We start from the raw sequence: 23,959 nt of genomic DNA on the forward strand, positions 1-23,959 counted from the left end.
ATTGTATGGACCGTCAATTTTTCACTTTATAGGACATCTTTTTTTTGTGTCATATGCACTTTACCATACCTGAATATAACACCAAAGTATGGGCAGCTGTACAAATTAACCACTTTAGCCCTAGAAGAATTTACCCCTTTCCTTACCAGAGCACTTTTTGCGATTCGGCACTGCGTCGCTTTAACTGACAATTGCGCGGTCGTGTGATGTGGCTCCCTAACAAAATTGACGCCCTTTTTTTTCCCACAAATAAAGCTTTCTTTTGGTGGTATTTGATCACCTCTGCGGTTTTTAGTTTTTGCGCTATAAACAAAAATAGAGCGTCAATTTTGAAAAAAAATCAATATTTTGTACTTTTTGCTATAATAAATATCCCCAAAAAATCAGTTTAGGCCGATATGTAAAAAAAAAAAACGCAATAAGCGTATATTGATTGGTTTACGCCAGGGGTTGACAAATTTACTTGGAATCTAGGAGCCAAAAAACGCACCCCGTCCCGACGAGCTTGCGCGCAGAAGCGAACACATACGTGAGCAGCGCCCGCACGGTGTTCAAACGCAATTTTGAAGCGTGACATGTTGGGTATGAATTTACTCGGCGTAACATTATCTTTCATAATATAAAAAAAAATGGGAATAACTTTACTCTTGTCTTATTTTTTAATTAAAAAAAGTGAAATTTTTTCCCAAAAAAGTGCGCTTGTAAGACCGCTGCGCAAATACAGCGTGACAGAAAGTATTGCAATGATCGCCATTTTATTCTCTAGGGTGTTAGGATAAAAAATATATATAATGTTTGGGGGTTCTAATTAGAGGGAAGAAGATGGCAGTGAAAATAGTGTAAAATGACATTAGAATTGCTGTTTAACTTGTAATGCTTAACTTGTAATACCAACGGCCACCACCAGATGGCGCCAGCTCACATCTGGTGGTAATAGCTTGTAATACCAACGGCTCACCACCAGATGGCACCAGCTCACTAAAAAAAAAAAAAAAATTTTTTTTTTTTGCCCACCTTCCAAGCCAAGTCGCCAGGACACTATTTCTAGTCGCCATGGCGACCTGGCGCCCGGGATTTGTCGATCCCTGGTTTACGCAAAAGTTATAGCGTATACAAAGTAGGGGATAGTTTTATTGCATTTTTATTTATTTTAATTTTTTTACTAGTAATGGCGGCAATCTGCGATTTTTATTGTGACCGTGACATTGCGATGGACATATTGCACATTTTTGGGACCATTCAGCGATCAGTTCTATAGAAATGCATTGATTACTGTATAAGGCTGCATTTACATTGGGCAGCGGAGGTGCGGTGACGGTATAGCCGCAATACCGTCGTATTTACCGCGATATTCGGGCGCTAGCGATGAGGTTTTAACCCCCGCTAGCGGCCGAAAAAGGGTTAATACCGCCCGTATTGCGGGCGGTATTACCACGGTTTCCCATTGATTTCAATGGGAAGCCGCGGTATAGGAGCGGTAAACACCCCGCTCCTATACTGCTCCAAAGATGCGGCTAGCAGGACTTTTGGAGCGGTCCTGCTACCGCACCGCTTCAGTGTGAAAGCCTTCGGGCTTTCACATTGAAGCCTGCAGGGCATGATTTTTTCATGCGGTATAGCAGCGCTATTTTTAGCGATGTACCGCATGAAAAACGTCTCAATGTGAAAGGGGCCTTAATGTAACTGGCAGGGAAGGGGTTAACACTAGGGGGCGCTGAAGGGGTTAATATGTTCCCTAGTGTGTGATTCTAACTGTAGGGGGAGGGGACACACAAGGGGAGGAGACCGATGTGTGTTCCTCTGTACTGGGAACACACATCGGTCTCCTCACCTGACAGGACCGTGGATCTGTGTGTTAACACACACAGATCCACAGTCCTGCTGTGATTGCGGGCAATCGTGGGTGCCCGGCAGTCATCGCGGCCGCCGGGCACACGCACCGGGTCCCGCGCGATGCTGCGGGCACGCCCCCTAGACGGCTGGGAAGCCCAGGACATCATATGACGTCCACCCAGGATGGGAGATCCCATCTGTGGATGTCATTTGACACTGGGCGGTAGGGAAGTGGTTAAAGTGATATTAAAGGTTTTTTTTTTTTTTAAATAACAAACATTTCATACTTACCTCCACTGTGCAGTTTTCTTTGCACAGTGCAGTCCTGAATGCCATCTTCTGGGATCCCTCGGCGGCTGTCTCGGCTCCTCCCCTCTTTAGATAAGCCCCTATGGGAAGCATTCTCCCAAGGGGGTTTACTTTTCAGGCGCACTCCCGAGTCCTGCATTCGGCGTCCATAGTCGCCGAGTGCAGGACTTGGATCTGCCCCCCGCGCCCGCGTCATTGGATTTGATTGACAGCCAATAGCTGCACTGCCATCAATCTATCCAATATAGAGCCGAGAACCCCGGGGAAACATCAAGCGCGTTCTCAACGCGGGACTTTTCACGGCTCAGGTAAGTAAAACGGGCAGACTTTTTGCTGACTTATCAGATGTTTTTCCACCTTGATGCATTAAGGTGAAAAAACATGAGGGTTTACAACCCCATTAAGGTGGTATTAACCCCAAAAACAAAATTGGGTAATATTGCAGTTCACAAATAGAAAGAAGCAACTGATTGATGTTGGTGGCTGCATTCGGCTTCTTTCCTTTATTTTCACCAGGTGATCTGACCAGTAAGTCGGATATTTTTCAACATCGTATACCAGAACAAGCTGTCCAGACAATGTAGCAGTTATAGAGTTTAGACAAATCATATACCACAGACAGGGATGCTTACTATCATCAGCTTCTATTAATTTATGTAAATTTTTTATCCTGAAAAAAAAAAAAAACTGGTGCTGTAACTGCCTTTAAACATGTTAGCTGGATTTCAGCTTTAATATCTTAGTCAAATGCATCTAAAGCCTGATACACACTAGTAGTTATTTTTATGTTCAACCCAGCGAGCTGAACGGAAAAAAACTGAAGAGCTCAGGCAGAGACACTGGACTAATAATCAATAAATGTTAGTACGGCGATCTCCCCTGTTGAGCTGTTGTGTTCTGACAGGGGGACACCCCCCTCCCCAGCCAGGACACCGGTCAGCGATTTCAGTCGACCGGCAGATCTTCTTTGGTCATGCCCTTTCGGCAGAAGGCAGCTGAACGACCGGCTTATGTCGGACCGGCTGCTGTACACCCAATATTCGGCCCGTGTGTACTGCCCTTAAGTCTGACAGTCTAAGGCCCCGTACACACGACCGAGTTTCTCGGCAGAATTCAGCCAGAAACTCGGTTCAGAGCTGAATTCTGACGAGAAACCCGGCCGTGTGTACACTTTCGGCCGAGGAAGCTGACGAGGACCTCGGCGAGGAAATAGAGAACATGTTCTCTATTTCCTCGTTGTTCTATGGGAGAACTCGGCCCGCCGAGCTCCTCGGCGGCTCCAGGACTGAACACGCCAAGGAACTCGATGTGTTTGGCACGTCGAGTTCCTCGGCCGTGTGTACGGGGCCTAACACTACTACACTCTCCCCAGTCTGAAAGGGCTGCTGTCCAAAGGTGTCGCCATTGCTGCTCCTGATCCAGAGCAGAGACACCATAAGACAGGAAGTGTGCTACCAGCTGGATCATGATATAAAAATAATGAAAAAACAAGCCTTAAAAAATAAAATAAAAAATTCAGCCACCCCATCCAATGATTTAAAAGTTGCAATATATTACATTTTTGTTTCTGTGTTTAATACCGCCCTCACTTGTTTAATGCCATTACTTGACTTACATAGAGCATAGGGCAAAGCCTTTCCACTGCATTACATTTGTAAAGGTTTTGCAGATTTTCCCTTCTTTTTCTTTTTTTATAATTTTTTATTTATATCCAATAATATAAAATGACAACATCACTATACATCCAGAGTATTACCAGATATCCCACAAAAAACAAAGAAAAATGTATACACTTTACAAATGTAAGTCCAGCTGACCTAAATATTAGCAATTGCAGCCTATGGCTCCCTACTATAATGTCTAACAACTATTCTTTGCAACTGATTTATCCAACCCTATTAAGATAGAAATGTATGCTTATTGTTCCGGCTTTCCCTTTTTTCTCTTTACCTCTTTAAAATAACCCTACCACCACCCAAGCACAAAAAAAAAGGGGGCAATCCCCCCTTCCCATGGCATCCCTCTCCGGTCCCGTATATCACCCACCCACCTTTCTATTTTAAAGGGATCAATCTTTATTAGTATAAGTATGGAGCCCAAATCCTCCCATATTTCTCTCCCTGTTCTTTCATTTTCATCATAAGGTCTTCCATTTCCTGGATTTCCCTAATTCTAGCCATCCATTGATCTTTAGTCGGCACAACTGAGCTCTTCCAAAGTGCAGGTATACATGCTTTGGTAGCCGTTAAAAGATGTCTTAACAATGAGTTTTTATATATCTTATTAGATAAGGGTATATCATGGCGTAAATATGCTACAGGCTTCCTCTCAAGAGACATACCTGTTATCTCTTTAACCGTATGTTCCACCATATCCCAGAAGTGATTCAACCTCGGGCATTCCCAAAAAATGGGAAATAGGGTACCCTCCGATTCCTGACAGCACCAAAAGACATCTGAGATCTGAGGAAACCTATGATGTAAAACTGATGGAGTTTGATACCATCTTGCTCACCACAGAGGGAGGATTTATGTGCAAATAATACAATTCTATCTTTTTGAGTTTGGAAGTTGATTTGTAAATCCCTTTCCCATTGTTGAAAAAAGGAAGGAAAGTCCTGTGGGATATTAGCCAGAGTAAACCAAGAGTACAATTGAGATATTGAATGTCTCATTGACTTTCCTTCAAGCATTCGAAGGTGGTCAGGTCTCGTATCTCAGAAAGCTTCTCTGATATATTATGGAGATATGCACCCAGCTGAGCAAAACAAAGGAAATCCAAAATGTCAGAGAAATTGCTTACTTTTACTGCTTATCATCAGCTGGTTTTCTTGAACAAAATGCAACTGGAAAAGTTACTTACCTTGTCCTCAGGATCCTGCGATGTCCTCCCGTTGTGTCCACGAGCTGTGTCTTCTGCTCGATTCATCATTGTGCCAGGCTCCGTTCCCTGAAGGCACCGTGATGGGACGAAGCCTGGCAGCAAATTCAAAATAGTGAAAAATACAAAACACGTACAGTTTACATTAATGTATTAAAACATTATACATCCCTTTCGTCCCTAATGCTTTGTTCAGTGCCCTGCAAGCACTTTTATATTATATATACTGTTCTTTCTGCCTGGAAACTTGATTTTGTCCATGGCAACCAAAAAGTGTCCCATTAGGTCAAAAGTGGTTTTAGACCAGCTAGAAAACAGCGATAATAAATTAGAATCACTTTCAGAATTGAGCGATAGCCATTTGTGAGGGAAATTCGTCATCAGACACTGAAAGTGACGACAGCGACAATTATGCAACTGAGCACATTTCTGTGTTTTTGATTTGATTACATTATTGATTACATTTTATTATTGTTATTATTATTATATTATTATTTTTGATAATTATTTATAGTTATTTATTATTGTAACGGAACGTCCCGCACTCCGCTTGAGTGCTTCTGTCATATACCACTTCCTATCAGTCTGGATATAGATATCAGATATTCCAGCTGCTCACAAGCACACAACGAGACAATACTTGTTTGTCTGCGAACATGGAGTGTTTAATAGAACCAAGAATACAACCTTATATACAGTTAGGTGACCAGAACATAAATTAACATGAGCTAATTAACTAATCATTTACCCAGACCAAGCGACTCATAGATATGACCTTTCAGGGTAGACGTCACGTCTCCTGCTATACAATACACATTATCATAAGTGTAAACACAGGACATCTTCACACAATTGCAGGGTCAAGTAGCACAGAGAACAGACAGATGGCTGGAGGTGATGGCATTAGCATCTAACAGTATGTGTCTCAACATTATGAATGAGTCACTATTACAAATAACCCGTTGAGTTCAGAATCAACAAACAGTAAATAGTTCTTTACAGATATCCTGGAATATATTGTGGATAATAATTACATAATAATCCCATCTCAGGTAATCCAAGATATAATTTCTCAGTCATCCTATGCCCCTAGTGGACATAGGATGATTTTAGACATAAGAGGGTCCGGGGATGTCCTGGGTGAGTCTGTCACAATTATTTTATGATTTTATGTATCACACCCGGGATGTGTACTAGACTCTTGTTTGGACAGATTTAAGTGAGTTATTCCTAAGAATTACAGGCCTACAATATAAAATGCCAAATTTCTATGTAAACATTGTACCACTTTCAGCGTCAAAAATCAGATATAATGATACTACTGCCAGGGTGGCTCCAGCCAAAGGATGATTACTGGCCTCTATCGGCGTGACATCTCCTTGAATCCAAGAAAGTCCCGTTAACAGTATACCCACGGTTGTCTGTTCTAGATGTACGCATTGTTTTTTTTTTCATGTTGGTTTTCCCTTCTGACCTTCCTCATTGCCATTTTCCAGTGGTCCAATAACTTTGGTGTTCTTAGTTTCTATTGTTGCAAGGTGTTTCCCTTTGGTTAACATGTCCCTGTTGGTTTTTAATATTTGTATGCTTTTCTGTACTTAAAAGTGGTTTTAAACCCAAAACCAAAAATGTATAAGCTTGTTCAATTAGGCTTTGGCAATAAAACCTGTAAGCTGATTGGTTTCTATGTAGACTTGCTCTAGATTTTGCGCTCTTCGATTTTAGTAAATAACCCCTAAAGTGACAGCCATTAACAGCAATTTATTTTTTTATAGCTTTACTTTCAGTTGCACTGCATTTATATGCATTCAGGTTGCATTTATGGCAATGCACTGTGATCCACATGTAAAAAACATCGGGGGTTATTTACTAAAGGCAAATTCACTTTGCACTACAAGTGCAAACTACAAGTGCAAAGTGCACTTGAAATTGCACAGAAAGTGCACTTGAAAGTATATAGATATAGATCCGAGGGGGACATGCAAGGAAAATAAAAAACAGCATTTTAGCTTGCACGTGATTGGATAATAAAATCAGCAGAGCTTCCCCTCATTTCAGATCTACCCCTCAGATGTACAGCGACTGCACTTTCAAGTGCACTTTCAGTGCAATTTCAAGTGCTCTTTGCACTTGTAGTGCAAAGTGAATTTGCCTTTTGTAAATAACCCCCATTGTGTTGTGAAACAAAAAGCGTACAGACAACCATAGCTTTCAATGGCAAATAGATACACTCTACAGGGTAATTTGCCCCAGAGCTTTTTAAATGAGGGAAAGCTCTGCTAACTTTTGTGCAAACAAACTGCAAAATGCTGTTTTTTTTATTTTCCTTGCACATAATTGGGTATACTTTGCAAAGTGAAGCTTCACCTCATTTACTAAGCTCAGGAGCAAATTCCCTATGCAAAGTGCACAGTCTGTTTGCCTTGGGTAAATAAACCACTTTGAGGGAGATTTACTAAAACGGGTGCACATAGATTGGTGACTATGCACAGCTGCACCAGCTTTAAAGCGGAGTTCCACCCAAAAATGGAACTTCTGCTTTTCCAGTGCCCCCCCCCCCCTCCGGTGTCACATTCGGCACCTTTCAGGGGGAGGGTAGAGCAGATACCTGTCTAATACAGGTATTCTGCTCCCACCTCCGGGCATAGATACCCGAGCCTGCCCGCGGGTATCTACGCCCCCCTGCTGTCTTCTGGGAGACACACGGGTCCCAGAAGATAGCAGGAACCAGTGGGAACGCGCAGTGCGAGTTACACGTGCGCAGTAGGGAACCAGGAAGTGAAGCCGCAAGGCTTCACTTCCTGATTCCCTCACCGAAGACGGCGGCTGCAGCAACCGAGAGCCAAGGGATAGATCGGCTTCGGGTGCCAACATTGCAGGCTCCCTGGACAGGTAAGTGTCCTAATTTTAAAAGTCAGCTGCTGCCGTATTTGTAGCTGTTGACTTTAAAAAAATAATAATAATCGGCGGACCTCTGCTTTAATAAATCTCCCCCTGTGTGTCCCTGCAGTGACCTGCATAGATCCTGTACAGAAATACACAAGTCACTGCACACAGTGTGAAAATGCCCTAAAAGTGTCACATTTGTTAACATTTTCCATGTGTAGAAACGTCCATAGCCTCTGAGCAAAACCAATTTCGTTACTTTTGCATTTTACAATAATGTTATCGTTACAAATTATTTTCATTGGTAAATGTGCTTGTTTTGATACAATGATTGCTTATTACTTTTTTTCTCCATTTAAAGCACTAATGTAGATCTGCTAGTGGATGAAATACAGAAAGCTGAGCCTCTTATTACTGCCTCCCGCACCCAGCAAGTAAAACAACTCTTACTAAGATTGCAAGAAAAAATAGGACAACAAGACCACCATAAGTTTTATCTGTTCAAGGTAAGTGCCCACGGTTTTGTTGAATACCAGATGAGCTTGGTGTGAGATGGGTCATGCCTCTGTTCAGCATGGTGATATTTTCCTGATTAATAAATAAAAATAAAAAAAATTCATGCACAACATTACGATTAAAGTAAATCAGTTAATCTCTACAATGCATGCTCATTTCCACATGTTTTGTTTCTTTAAAAACGCTGCCCGTACAGAAATATTTCTATTTATTCTGCCAGAAATCCACTGAGACCATAACTTCCTATTGTAGATTAATGTTAATTTCTATTGACTACAGAAAACTTCCTTACTGTGTCATCGAGATAAGAGCTGGTGGTGTTCTATAATCCAAATCAGTAGTGTGTAGCCTAGGGTGATAACACTGGGTAGGCATAGTAACTAGGGTTGTCCCGATACCACTTTTTTAGGACCGAGTACAAATACCGATACTTTTTTTCATGTACTCGCCCCGATACTTTATTTTAATGCCATGTGACAGTTTGACTGATGGGCACTGATAGGTGGCACTGACTGATGGGGACTGATAGATGGCACTGATAGGTGGCACCTATGGGCACTGGCACTGACAGGTGGCACTGATAGGCTGGACTTATGGGCACTGATGGCACTGACAGGTGGCTGGCACTGATAGGCGGCACTTATGGGCACTGATGGCACTGACAGGTGGCTGGCACTTATGGGCAGGCACTGGAATGCAGCAATAAAGGACATGAGGAAATGCTATGCTGCAGCGCCCATCTTGGTACACCCTGCACTCGGCATCAGTAAGTATCAGCAGACATCTTGTTACACCCAGCTCGAACTACATGGGCTGGGTGTAACAAGGTGTCAGCTTGCTGGCTTACTGTGGCCAAGTTCAGGGTGTGCCAAGATGACGGCGACCGCTCCACCCACTGAGGCCGCCCGCCCACTCCCCCCGATCCGCCTACTGAATTTGTTTGCCCGATCTGCCCACTGAGGCGGCCAGATCTGCCTACTGACACCACCCGCCCTCTCCACCCAGAGTCCGCTCGCTGCTGACCAAGTGTCGGGTCAGGCTAGGTATCAGACAACCCTGATAGTAACAGAACAGTGAGTAAGCGTTGTCATCCTAGGGCAGTAATTGTGTTACTGGCAGATTACCAAGTGATTATAAATGGACACAAGTCTGGAAAAAAACAAATGCAGCCACCACACTTAAAGCTGAACTCCAGCTTTTGATATACAAGTAGCAAAGAGGGAGAATTTTCTAGACTTTGAATGAGGTGGGTGGGAGTGGCTAAAAGATAAGTCGGTTTTGAAAAGCATACCTTTATTTAAAAAAAACATCACAGCATAACCACTAGTGAAATATAATATAATAGAAACCCAACACCACAAATCCGTATAGAGGATATGGCCCCGTACACACGGCCGAGGAACTCGACGTGCCAAACACATCGAGTTCCTCGGCCAGTTCAGCCCTGAAGCCGCCGAGGAGCTCGGCGGGCCGAGAGCTCCCATAGAACAACGAGGAAATAGAGAACATGTTCTCTATTTCCTCGTCGAGCTCCTCGTCGGCTTCCTCGGCCGCAAGTGTACACACGGCCGGGTTTCTCGGCAGAATTCAGCCAGAAACTCGGTCGGAAGCTGAATTCTGCCGAGGAAACTGGTCGTGTGTACGGGGCCTATGAGTGTGATATAATGAATGAGCTAGAGGGAATATAGCATCACTAAGGATGTGGGTCAAAATCACAACTAAATACTAAAGGGGCAAAGGTATCAAAAAGGTGAGCAGATAAATTACCTAATGTAGTGGTAAAAAATATTTTTGTATGTAGTCCAGAGAAGTATATAATGAATAGGGGCAAACAGTAGCGCTAAGATGAAACACATTTAATTACACACCAAATAGTGATAATGTGCAAAATTAGAAAAAGTCCATAAATAAAACTTGATGCAGCAAAATCTAGGGGCCAACAGTTGATATCTTGATCCGACACCACATCGCATGAACAAACGTGTCTCCGCTCCCCAGTTGGATGTGAACTCACCAGAAAGTATTGCAGTTAACCACCTCAGGGTTCAAATAGATTCCGTCAGTGCACATTCCCCAGCGGATAATATATAGGAGAAATGAGACTCCAAATAGTGTGATATCGTCAAATCAATTAAAAGCATTTATTAAATAACAGCCCGATGAAAATATACTCACAAACAGGCACAATAATATTGCATTCAAACGGTAGAGATGCCAGAAATACCCCGTTGCAGCGACATAGGGTATGTGTCATTTCTCACCTGACCTAATTATTCAAAACACACGGATCATCACTTCCGGTGGTGCGTGAACGCCACTTCCGGTTGCTGTACAGTCCCGTCTTGTCATACCGTCATTTTAAAGCGTCATTGTGGAACTCAAGGGGTTAATCATCTGCATTGTGTAAAAAGGCTGTTTTATCCTGTATGCATCTATTTGGGGAAGGCCAGCTAACACGGGGGGTGTGTCCCTTCCCTCCAGTCAGCTCTCAGATCTCTCCTCACTGAGCTCTGCAGAGTGTGAGGCCCCGTACACACGGCCGAGGAACTCGACGTGCCAAACACATCGAGTTCCTCGGCCAGTTCAGCCCTGAAGCCGCCGAGGAGCTCGGCGGGCCGAGAGATCCCATAGAACAACGAGGAAATAGAGAACATGTTCTCTATTTCCTCGCCGAGGTCCTCGTCGGCTTCCTCGGCGAAATTGTACACACGGCCGGGTTTCTCGGCAGAATTCAGCCAGAAACTCGGTCGGAAGCTGAATTCTGCCGAGGAAACTGGTCGTGTGTACGGGGCCTCACTTCAGCTCTCCGCATCCCCTTTTTTTCTGAACTCTCAGACAAGCTTTAAATATTTTGTCTTTGAATGGATGTAGAGATGAGAAGACAGATAGACAGGTACAACTTATGTAGGATTTCTTTCTTCTCTGTGTATTACCTGCGGCTAGTCACTTCACTGGGTATATGGAAGAGTTTACAACCTATTTAATTGTCTAAAATTAGTTGTCTCAGTGACAGCAAAAAAAGAATGTTCCCCCAAATGATTTTTCTATGAATGTTCAAATGAAAATCTAACCGTGTACGGCCAGCTGAAAGCTGGCTATACACATAGGGGCAGATCCACATACATCGGCGCAGGGCACAGCGTATGTAAGATACGCTACGCCGCTGTAACTTACTTTGCATTTGTTTGAATCCTCAACGAATTTGCGCCGTAAGTTACGACGGCGTAGCGTATCTATCGCGGCGTAAGGGCGCGGAATTCAAATCCGGCGGGTAGGGGGCGTGTTTCATTTAAATGAAGCGCGTCCCCACGCCGAACGAACTGCGCATGCGCCGTCCGTAAAAACTCCCAGGGTGCATTGCTCCAAATGACGTCGCAAGGACGTCATTGGTTTTGACGTGATTGTAAATGGCGTCCAGCCCCATTCACGGGCGACTTACGCAAACGACGTAAAATTTTCAAAATTATACGTGGGAACGACGGCCATACTTAACATTGAGTACGCCACCATATAGCAGCTTTAACTATATGCCGGAAAAAGCGGAACGGAAACGACGTAAAAAAATGCGATGGCCGGTCGTACGTTCGTGGATCGTCGGAAATAGTTCATTTGCATACTCAACGCGGATTACAACGGGAACGCCACCTAGCGGATGCCGACAAATTGCATCTTAGATCCGACGGCGTACGAAGACGTACGCCTGTCGGATCTAGCCGAGATGCCGTCATATCTTGTTTTGAGGATTCAAAACAAAGATACGACGCGGGAATTTTGAAATTACGCCGGCGTATCAGTAGATACGCCGGCGTAATTTCTTTGTGGATCTACCCCATAGAATTTTTTTGTTCGGCTTGCAGGTTGATTATTCCATCCATGTACAATGCCTAAAATAAATAAACCCTAATGCCGCGTACACACCATCACTTTATGTGATGAAAAAAAATGACGTTTTTAAAAACGTCACTTTAATTGACCGTGTGTGGGGGAAAACGTCGTTTTATGTCTTCTAAAAAACGACCAAAAAAAATTGAAGCATGCTTCAATTTTATGTGTCGTTTTTCAAAACGTCAACTTTTACTTCACAGAAATTGACCGTGTGTAGCAAAAAACGACGTTTAAAACGACGTTTTTTCATCCGCGCATGCCCAGAAGCTACTTATAAAGCGAGCTTCAATGGAAAAACGTGGTGAACGTAACCTCGCTTTGCTAGAACATTGTGAGAAAAACGATGGTGTGTAGGCAACTTCGTCTTTGAAAATTGAAGTTTCAAAAATGTAATTTTTTACTTCACAGAAAATGTTTTTTTTTTTTCATCACATAAAGTGATGGTGTGTATGCGGCATTACATTTAAAGCTCAACTCCAGATTGGTCAACCCCTGACAGGTCACCTTTATTATTTTATTTTATTTGTGAATACATACCTTTTTTCTGGAGTCTTCTATCTGGTCTTGCGAGGTCACGGGTCCTTTTGCGCTTGCTTTATTAGTGACATGTACAAATATAGTCAGTAGAGGGAGCTGTTGTTTTATAAATAGCTTACTATTGCAAGTCAATGAGGAATTTTAATGCTAAGAGGATAGCTAAAAATAAATAAATAAATAAATAAAAATAGCGCTAATATCCTAATTATCTCACCTACAGGGAAAGCTTTAGAAGTGGTTACATTATTATTTTAGCCTTTTGTACATATGCATATGACCTCTGTTACAAGCACTGTATATCTGGGAGCCTCTGTGCCCTTTATCAGTTTCCGCAGTAACCTGCATATTTGATGTACGTTACTGCATACGTTTATGCATGTTTTGTCCATTTTTAACACATAATTTGCATTATTTAATGTACAAAATATGAGAGGACGGGTGTCTGTTCTGTGCAGATACAGTATATGGCAGTGTACCTTATGTTTCATTTATATTATTACAGAGAATTGTTTGTAGTTTGTGTCAGTTTTGTAACTGTGCTGGAATGGAGAAACTCAGGATCCGCAGCGATACGTCATTAAAATCCTACAGATAAAGATGAATGGAAAGAAGGGAGCTTTGTGGCGTGGGTGAGATAATGAGAAGAAGGGAAGAATCAGGTTACACAGAAAGTGTGGGAAACGTAAAGTAAAAGAGCTAAAAAAAGATGGATTTATATGCCTAAGAATATCCAAAAATAGAAGAAAAGTGTAAAGGTATGAGCATAGAGAAAAGTCAGTGAACAATGAGGCCCCGTACACACGACCGAGTTTCTCGGCAGAATTCAGCCAGAAACTCGATCGGAGCCGTATTCTGCCGAGAAACCTGGTGGTGTGTACACTTTTGGCCGAGGAAGCCGACGAGGATCTCGTCGGGCCAAATAGAGAACATGTTCTCCATTTCCTCGTTAGTCAATGAGGAAACTTGGCTCGCCGAGATCCTCGGTGGCTTCACAAGGAACTCGACGAGCAAAACAATGTGTTTTTCCCGTCGAGTTCCTCGGACGTGTGTACGGGGCCTCAGACACTGAGAATAAAATGCAGTGATGGCAACAAAGGGTATAGTAGTACACTAGAAGTGTCACCGGTTATCATTGTTTTGGGTTTTTGGTAAAAAAATAAAGGGTTTTATTTAGTGCTGCCTAAAAAAAACACAAAGGTTTTTCTGTGTACCTTTTTATTTACAGGTGCATCTCATAAAATTAGAATATCATCAAAAAATTTATTTATTTCAGTAATTCAGTTTAAAAAGTGAAACTCATATATTTTATATAGATGTGTTACACACAGAGTGATATATTTCAAGCATTTCTTTTTTATTTTATTTTGATGATTATGTCTTATAGCTAGTGAAATCCCAAATTCTGTATCTCAGAACATTTGAATATTACATAAGGCCCAAAAAAATTAAGGATTTTTAATACAGAAATGTTGGCTTACTGAAAAGTATGTCCATGTACAGTAAAGTATGCACTCTATACTTGGTTGGGGCTCCTTTTGCATGAATTACTGCATCAATGTGGCGTGGCATGGAGGCAATCAGCCTGTGGCACTGCTGAGGTGATATGGAAGCCCAGGTATCTTTGATAGCGGCTTTGACCTTGTCTGTATTGTTGGGTCTGGGGTAGAGCTGCACGATTAATCGCGGAGAGAATCGCAATCTCGATTCTCCCCGCCCGCGATCTCCCCGCGGGATGACCCGCGATTCTTCTGTGTCTGAACGTAAAATCAGAATGCTGTATAAGAAGCTGGGGGAGCGCAGTGCACCTTGGGAGTTGTAGTTTCAGGCTGAGGCGCTCCCCTTGCGCTCGGGACTACAGCTCTCTTCACGCTGACACGGGCTACATCCTACCCACTGCTTTTGGATTCTCCCTGAAATCAACAGGTTGGTACTGAGTTGAGTTCCCGCTTCTTATCAGTGGGGGTGGGGAGGGTGCACTATGTGTGTGGTGTCCATAGAGGAGGGACAAGGTCGAGCCTCCCCACAGCGGCTCCTATCTCCCGGACACTGGGCTGGAGGGTGGCTCGTATCATCTGAGACTGTGACGGGGACATACACACCTATGTGCTGCCAATGGCACAGGGAGACCTCCTGCATGTGTTTACACTGGGGGACTACAGGTCCTATAGCAAGCACCTCTCTAGCAGCCTGAGATAGGACTAGAAGCTCCAGCATGCCTTGCTCTTCTATTGTAGCCTGTGATAGAACTACAAGCCCCAGCATGAATGCTTTTCACTTTATCTTTGTAGCCTAGGTTTCTGGGTAGCTCGGCTAGAACTATAAGTCCCAGCATGCTCTGCACCTCTCTTGCAGCCTGTGATAGAACTACAAGTCCCAGCTGGCTCTGCACCTCTCTTGCAGTCTCTAATAGAGCTACAAGTCCCATTGTACTCTGCAGAATCATTGTAGCCTGTGATAGAACTAAAAGCTCTGGCATGCCTTGCTCCTCTCTTGCAGTCTGTGATAGAACTAAAAGTCCCAGCATGCTTTGCATTTCTATTGCAGCCTGGAGTCCTGAGTGGTTTGGCTGGAACTACAAGTCCCAGCATGCCGTGCAGCTTCACTATAGCCTGTGATAGAACTGCTTTGAATGTCCATTACAGCCCGGAGTCCTGAGTAGCTGGACTGGCACTATATGTCCCAGCATATGCTGCACCTACATTACAGCCTGTGATAGAACTGTAATTACCAGCATGTGCTGCATGTTCATTACAGCCTGTGATAGAAGTCCCAACATGCCCTGCACCTCCATTAACACCATGGGATCCTGGGCATCTGGGCTGGGACTACAAGCCCCAGCATGCACTGCAGAGCTGCTCCTGTCATCCAGGGGATGAAACCAGGAACACAGGTGGTGGTAAAATTCATAATATATTATAATGGATAGTGGTTGCCGGTATTTTAAGTCCACTCCTCACATGCCCCCCTTTAATAGCCTGAAATACGTTTTTAAGAATCGTGAGAGAATCGTGATCTTCATGTTAAGCAAAAGAACCGTGATTCTAATTTTTTCCAGAATCGTGCAGCCCTAGTCTGGGGTCTTTTATCTTCCTCTTAATAATACTCCATAGATTCTCTATGGGGTTTAGGTGGCCAATCGAGCACAGTGATACCATGGTCATTAAACCAACTATTGGTACTTTTGGCAGTGTGGGCAGGTGCCAAGTCCTGCTGGAAAATTAAATCAGCATCTCCATAAAGCTGGTCAGCAAAGGAAAGCAAGAAATTCCCTATAATTTCCTGGTAGATGGCTGCGCTGACTTTGGACTTGATAAAACACAGTGGACCAACACCAGCAGATGACATGGCTCCCCAAATCATTACTGACTGTGGAAACTTCACATTGGACCTCATGCAACTTGGATTCTGTGCTTCTCAACTCTTCCTCCAAACTCTAGGACCTTGATTTCCAAATGAAATGCAGAATTGTCCACAGTCAGTGATGATTTGGGGAGCCGTGTCATCTGCTGGAGTTGGTCCACTGTGTTTTACCAAGTCCAAAGTCAGCGCAGCCATCTACCAGGAAATTCTAGAATGCTAATTGCCTGGGTGTGGCTCAGGGCGCTTCCTCCGACTGTATGCTACCCTACAAGAAAATGTTGTATGCTCATAGAGGGTGTCCTACTAAGTATCATAAAATATGGGATAAATGGCTACAAAATGCTTGCACTTGTGATGTTGATGACATTGCTGCTATATAAATTTACTACTGCATGTCCAATGTACTACAGGTCGGCCTCATATGTGGCGCCCATTGGTATACAGGCATACCCCACTTTTAATTACACAATGGGGTTTATTTACTAAAGGGTTTACCCACGGACCGTTGTCCTTGTATATCTGTTCTTCGGCTGGTATGACCTCCCAGTGCTGCTATGGAAATTATTACTACTTTATTGAGTAATTGCGTATAACTTGTTGTATAATTATCACTCTGTCTCATTCATGCTCTTCTCTAGAGCTGCACGATTTTGGCTAAAATAAGAATTACGATTTTTTTGCTTAAAATAAAGATCACGATTCTCGTGGCGTAAAATCTTTCACATTATACAGAAAAAAATTGGGCTAACTTTACTGGTTAGTTTTTTTTTATTCATTAAAATAATTTTTCCCCAAAAAATTGCATTTTATAGGACCGCTGCGCAAATACAGTGCGACATAAAATATTTCAACAACCACCATTTTATTCTCTAGGGTCTCTACTAAAAAAATATATATAATGTTTGGGGTTCTAAGTAATTTTCTAGGAGAAAAAAAATGATTTTAACTTGAAAACAGCAACTGTCAGAAAAAGGTTTGGGCCCAGATCCACGTACCTCGGCGCATATATTATCCTGGCGTAGCTTATCTCAGATACACTACGCCGCCGTAACTTCCAGCGTATTTTCAGTATCCACAAAGAATTTGCGCCGTAAGTTACGGCGGCGTAGCGTAACTGTGTCGGCGTAAGGGCGCGGAATTCAAATGACAAAGATGTGGGCGTGTTTTATGTTAATTCTACTTGACCCCACGTAAATGACGTTTTTTTGAACGGCGCATGCGCAGTCCGTGGGGGTATCCCAGTGCGGATGCTCGAAATCACGTTGCAAATAGTCAATGCTTTCGACATGAACGTAATTTACGCAAAGCCCTATTCGCGAACGTTTTACGCAAACGACGTACACGACGGAAAATTTGACGCTGGCCCGACGTCCATACTTAACATGGCATACGCCTCATAGAGCAGGGGTAACGTTACGCCGAAAATAGCCTTACGTAAACGACGTAAAAAAATGCGCCGGGCGGACGTACGTTTGTGGATTGGCGTATCTAGCTAATTTGCATACTCGACGCGGAAATCAACGGAAGCGCCACCTAGCGGCCAGCATAAATATGCACCTTAGATCCGATGGCGTACTAAGACGTACGTCAGTCGGATCTAGCCCAGCTTCAGGCGTATCTTGTTTTGTGGATACAAAACAAAGATACGCCGGAGCATCCTAGAAGTTACGCGGCGTATCAATAGATACGCCGACGTAACTTCTTTGTGGATCTGGGCCTTGGTGTTTAAGTGGTTAAACGTTCCTAATTTACATACAGAAGTGTATTACTTTGCTGTAAAAGTCATAGCTCCATACAGAAGGCTGCTGGTTCACATGTCATGCGAATTGGATGCATCCAATTCACATATATGTGAACTGAACCTTAAAGAAGAAGGGTAATCTATTCACACACATAGTGTGGCTTGGCCCTGCCCCTGCTCTCTCTTCACTGGCTGGTGATTGACTGCAGCAGGAGCCAACAGTTCCCGCTGCTGTGTGAGGCTGCTGTTATCATGCACATTGCTGGATCGAGATGGGGCTCGGGTATGTATAAGGTGGGGGCAGTCATATGAAAAACACTACTCAGAATATTGTGCATAATGCTCAACCCCTCCCTCCCCCCTATCAAGGATTTTGAAATCGGGTATATATAACCCAAAGTCTTATCATATCTTCTGAGGAAAGGGGGGTGAGGACGAATGTGAGCATGAGAGTACTCCCATTAATGTACAACAATTTTACTTTTATTGCAAGAATATACATAAAAAAAAAACATATCACAAGATATTAAAACATTTTTGCAGCCAGCCTGCTCCTATAATCTGGCTCATCGATGTAAATTTGAACATGAGCCTATCAATCAAGCTAAATACCCCATATATTGTATATGCTTAATCACATATTGCTTGAATTAGGGAGGGTGGCCACCCCTAGAGCATATATTGACTACAAAAGAGTCCATCAAAAAACTGAGTAATAATCACCTGCAAGAAAAAGAAAATTCATTTATCCGTATTTTGCAGGAATGTCACTTTAAGAAAACTTGTTGTGGGAGAAACACATCTACCTTACTTGTATGGCTATGTATGGAGTCTCTGTCCATGAGTGATCACAGATCATTTGGAGCAGGAATTGTTCAGTACCACTATAGAGAGTTATGCAGTGCAATCAAATGCTTTAATAAACCAGTCAGGGAGTCCAAGTGGTAGTTAGACAGCCATAGTTTGAAACACCTGTGGTCCAGAGGAGGTAATTGACTAATAAGGGGTTCAACCCAACACGGATATGTATGGCTCCTTGTTTCCCGTGCACAGATGTAAATCACAGTAGTTCCTGGTCCAGAGGAAGTCATATGTATAAAAGGGTAAAACTGTTACACCAAAGTAATGCCCTTCCCTCCCAGGAACTTGTACACTGTGAAAATCAGCCAGTCAACACATGCTCTCCATGCCACATGAACTCTTCAAGAATATGGCACATTGTATATTTGTACACATTTCATTGTGTGTACTGCTCTATAGCAGTAAAATCATTGGACAGCAGTCCCACACAACAGCCTTGATCCAAATACAGGCAGTAACTCCATACATAGTAAATAGTAATTTGTTGTTGTCCATAAACATACAGGTGGGTATTATGGCAAGTCTCTTAAGTGGTATATTTGTACTTATCAGTCCTGCAGTGGGTGATATCCTCTCATATCATCAGTCTTCACTTATCAGTCATCACTAGATAGATGTGTGAAAGCCAGGGGGCCATCAGTTCCAGACTGCCGGTGCCAAAGCCATCATGGGAGCAGGTGGCTGTTAAAGACAAACACAGGGTGCCTTGGCGGGGATTGTAGCTTATGCGTGCATTTGCAAATATATTGTTTTTAATGCATACTGTTAGACAAGTTCATTTGGTTGTCCACAAGCTGGTCGGTAAGTGAGCTTGTAATTTACCTTGGCATTTTTCTGACATACGTTGCCCTCCAATGCTCCTTGCTGCATGTGCCAGTTATAGGTGGGGGCAGTGGCTTACCTTTTTGTACTCAGACAAACACAGCCTGACTGGTTTCGGTCATCCTGCAGATCTGGTAACCTGTGCCAGTGAGCAGCTGCTGCAGGGGAGGGGAATAAGCACCAACAACGACTGGGCTATGGGAACCTATGGGTGACGTCATGGCTCCTGAAATTCAGAGCTGTTGTTGAGCGCTACCTTACTCAGAGCTGCAGGATCATGTGACAGGATTGGTGCAAATTAAAAATAGGTAAGTATACAGATCTGTTTTATACAGATTGAGTAGGATAACTTGGAAAAGAAGGGGGGGGGGGGGGAATTTTTAAAAATAGATATAGTTAGATTTTCCTTGCGCTCTAAGCTCTTTTGCAAAATGTATGCATTCAGTGAAACAGTTCATGTATGTAATGTGTACATGCCTTAGGCCTCGTACACGCGACCGAGTTTCTCGGCAAAAAACAGCAAGAAGCTTGCTGGGTTGTTTTTTTTGCCGAGGAAACCGGTCGTGTGTACACTTTTCAACGAGGAAACCGCCGAGGATCACGTCGAGCCAAAAAGAGAGCATGTCTTCTTTTTCCTCTACGGGAATGGAGAAAATTGGCTCGCCGAGATCCTCGACAGCCTAACAAGGAACTCGACAAGCAAAACGATGTGTTTCGCCCGTCGAGTTCCTCGGTCGTGTGTACGAGGCTTCATACATTTTTTTGACACATTCGTAAAAAATATGTAATGCAGAGGTAAAAGTTTGGCGATAAACACAGAAACCAATTAGATTTCACCTAGGCTTTTATTGAAAGTATTACATGGGAGATTATTAAATGCTGGCAGAACAGATCAGATAAACTTGACATTTAACCTGTCCTGACATACACATTGCTCAAAATAAATATTTGATTGGCCTTTGGCACTTAGTCATTGTATTACACACTTGATTTTAGATATGTGGCAATTTTTGTAATGTGTTTACAGCTCCAGAATGTTGGCAGTGCAGCTTGTCCCTCTGGGAAATTAGAATCCTTACATATGGCTGTTTTAATAATCTCTGACTCCTTGACAGCATCCTTATTGACCCACAAGAGGGAAAGATTTTGTGAAGGCAGGCAATGTCTGCGTACAGAAATTACTTTATTAAATGATATACATCTGCACCATGGACTTCAAGTTATATATATATCCTCAGGAAAATCTGATAGAGGTCTGAACCGCTCTCTCCGTTTTACTAAAAAGTACAATACATTCTGATAAAAATATCAACCTAATGAGAATAAATATATAAAAAGAGTACAATATATTCAAAAACTGATACATATATACGTTTTGGATATATTTTACTCATTTTTTATATATTTATTCTCATTGGGTTTATATTTTAACCACTTGAGCTCTGGAAGGTTTTATTCACTTCATGACCAGGCCATTTTTTGCTACATCAACTGGTAATAGGCATGCAATGTTGTATGCAAATGAACGTGGTATCATTTTTTTCACACAAATTGAGCTGTTTTTAGAGGTGTTTTATCACCACTGAGGTTTTTTTAAATTGTATTATATAAACAAAAAAATACCAAAAGCTTTGAGAAAAAAACAACTTTTTCACTTTCTGCTATTAACCACTTTCCCACCGGACCATTTGTCAGCCTTAAGACCAGAGGTGTTTTTACAATTTTCCACTGCGCTGCTTTAACTGGTAATTGCGCGGCCATACAATGTTGTACCCAAACAAAATTTGCGTCCTTTTTTTCCCACAAATAGAGCTTTCTTTTGATGGTATTTGATTGCCTCTGCGATTTTTAATGTTTGCGATATAAACGGAAAAAGAGCGAAAATTTTGAGAAAAAATGATATTTTCTACTTTTTGTTATAAGAAAAATCGAACAAACTCAATTTTAGTCATACATTTTGGCCAAAATGTATTCAGCCACATGTCTTTAGTAAAAAAAATGCCAATAAGCGTATATTTATTGGTTTGCGCAAAAGTTATAGCATCTACAAACTAGGGTACATTTTCTGGAATTTACACAGCTTTTATTTTATGACTGCCTATCTCAATTCTTGAGGTGCTAAAATAGCAGGGAAGTACAAAACCCCCCCAAATGACCCCATTTTGGAAAGTAGACACCCCAAGGAACCTGCTGAAAGGCATGTTGAGTCCATTGAATATTTTTTTTTTTGTAACAAGTGATTGAATAATGACAAAAAAAAAAAAAAGAAATTACAAAAAGTTGTCACTAAATGATATATTGCTCACACATGCCATAGTTATATGTGGAATTGCACCCCAAAATACATTCTCCTGCTTCTCCTGAGTACGGGGATACCACATGTGTGGGACTTTTTGCGAGTCTAGCCGCGTACGGGACCCCGAAAACCAAGCATCGCCTTCAGGATTTCTAAGGGCGCAAATTTTTTATTTCACTCCTCACTACCTATCACAGTTTTGAAGGCCATAAAATGCCCAAATAGCACAAACCCCCCCCAAATGACCCCATTTTGGAAAGTAGACACCCCAGGCTATTTGCTGAGAGGCATGTTGAGTCCATGGAATATTTAATATTTTGCCACAAGTTGCGGGAATATGACAATTTTTTTTTTTTTTTGCACAAAGTTGTCACTAAATGATATATTGCTCACACATGCCATGGGCATATGTGGAATTACACCCCAAAATACATTCTGCAGCTTCTCCTGAGTACGGGGATACCACATGTGTGGGACTTTTTGGGAGCCTAGCCGCGTACGGGACCCCGAAAACCAAGCACGGCCTTCAGGATTTCTAAGGGCATACATTTTTGATTTCACTCCTCACTACCGATCACTACCTATCACAGTATTGAAGGCCATAAAAGGCCAAGATGGCACACAACCCCCCCCAAATGACCCCATTTTGGAAAGTAGACACCCCAAGCTATTTTCTGAGAGGCATTTTGAGTTCATGGAATATTTTATATCTTGCCACCAGTTGCTGGAATATGACAAACTTTTTTTTTTTTGCACAAAGTTGTCACTAAATGATATATTGCTCACACATGCCATGGTTATATGTGGAATTGCACCCCAAAATACATTCTGCTGCTTCTCCTGAGTACGGGGATACCACATGTGTGGGACTTTTCGGGAGCCTAGCCGCGTACGGGGCCCCGAAAACCAAGCACCGCCTTCAGGATTTCTAAGGGCGCAAATTTTTGATTTCACTCCTCGCTGCCTATCACAGTTTCGGAGGCCATGGAATTCCCAGATGGCACACAACCCCCCCAAATGACCCCATTTTGGAAAGTAGACACCCCATGCTATTTGCTGAGAGGCATGGTGAGTATTTTACAGCGCTCATTTATTTTTGAAAATGAAGAAAGATATATATATATATTTTTTTTCTTTTTTCAATTTTCAAATCTTTGTGACAAAAAGCAAGATCTGCAAAATACTCAACATACCTCTCAGCAAATAGCTTGGGGTGTCTACTTTCCAAAATGGGGTCATTTGGGGGGGTTTTGTGCCATCTGGGCATTCCATGGCCTCCGAAACTGTGATAGGTAGTGAGGAGTGAAATCAAAAATTTACACCCTTAGAAAGCCTGAAGGTGGTGATTGGTTTTTGGGGTCCCGTACGCGGCTAGGCTCCCAAAAAGTCTCACACATGTGGTATCCCCGTACTCAGGAGAAGCAGCAGAATGTATTTTGGGGTGTAATTCCACATATGCCCATGGCATGTTTGAGCAATATATCATTTAGTGACAACTTTGTGCAAAAAAAATAAAATAAAATAATAATAATTCTCTTTCCTACAACTTGTGTCAAAATATAAAATATTCCATGGACTCGAGATGCCTCTCAGCAAATAGCTTGGGGTGTCTACTTTCCAAAATGGGGTCATTTGGGGGGGTTTTGAACTGTCCTGGCATTTTATGAACAACATTTAGAAGCTTATGTCACACATTACCCACTCTTCTAACCACTTGAAGAAAAAGCCCTTTCTGACACTGTTTGTTTACATAAAAACATATTATTTTTTTGCAAGAAAGTTAAGTTGAACCCCCAAACATTATATATTATTTTAAAGCAAAGGCCCTACAGATTAAAATGGTGGGTGTTGCATTTTTTTTTACGTCGCAGTATTTGCGCAGCGATTTTTCAAATGCATTTTTTTGGGCAAAAATACATATTTTTTTATTTTAATGCACTAAAACACACTATATTGCCCAAATGTTTGATGAAATAAAAAAGATGATCTTAGGCCGAGTACATAGATACCAAACACGACATGCTTTAAAATTG

General features: G+C 42.4%; 1 protein-coding gene across 1 annotated transcript in view; it reads left to right on the plus strand.

Annotated features, from left to right (window-relative positions):
- Window positions 1-23,959, plus strand: part of DAW1 (dynein assembly factor with WD repeats 1) — a 131,635-nt gene that overhangs the window by 17,026 nt on the left and 90,650 nt on the right. The window contains exon 3 of the mRNA XM_040348847.1: window positions 8,270-8,414. Coding sequence (XP_040204781.1) covers window positions 8,270-8,414 — 145 coding nt within the window. The remainder of the gene's footprint in view (window positions 1-8,269; window positions 8,415-23,959) is intronic.

This window comes from Rana temporaria, chromosome 4 (genome assembly GCF_905171775.1).
Source record: "Rana temporaria chromosome 4, aRanTem1.1, whole genome shotgun sequence".
In the NCBI taxonomy this organism is placed as follows: domain Eukaryota; kingdom Metazoa; phylum Chordata; class Amphibia; order Anura; family Ranidae; genus Rana; species Rana temporaria.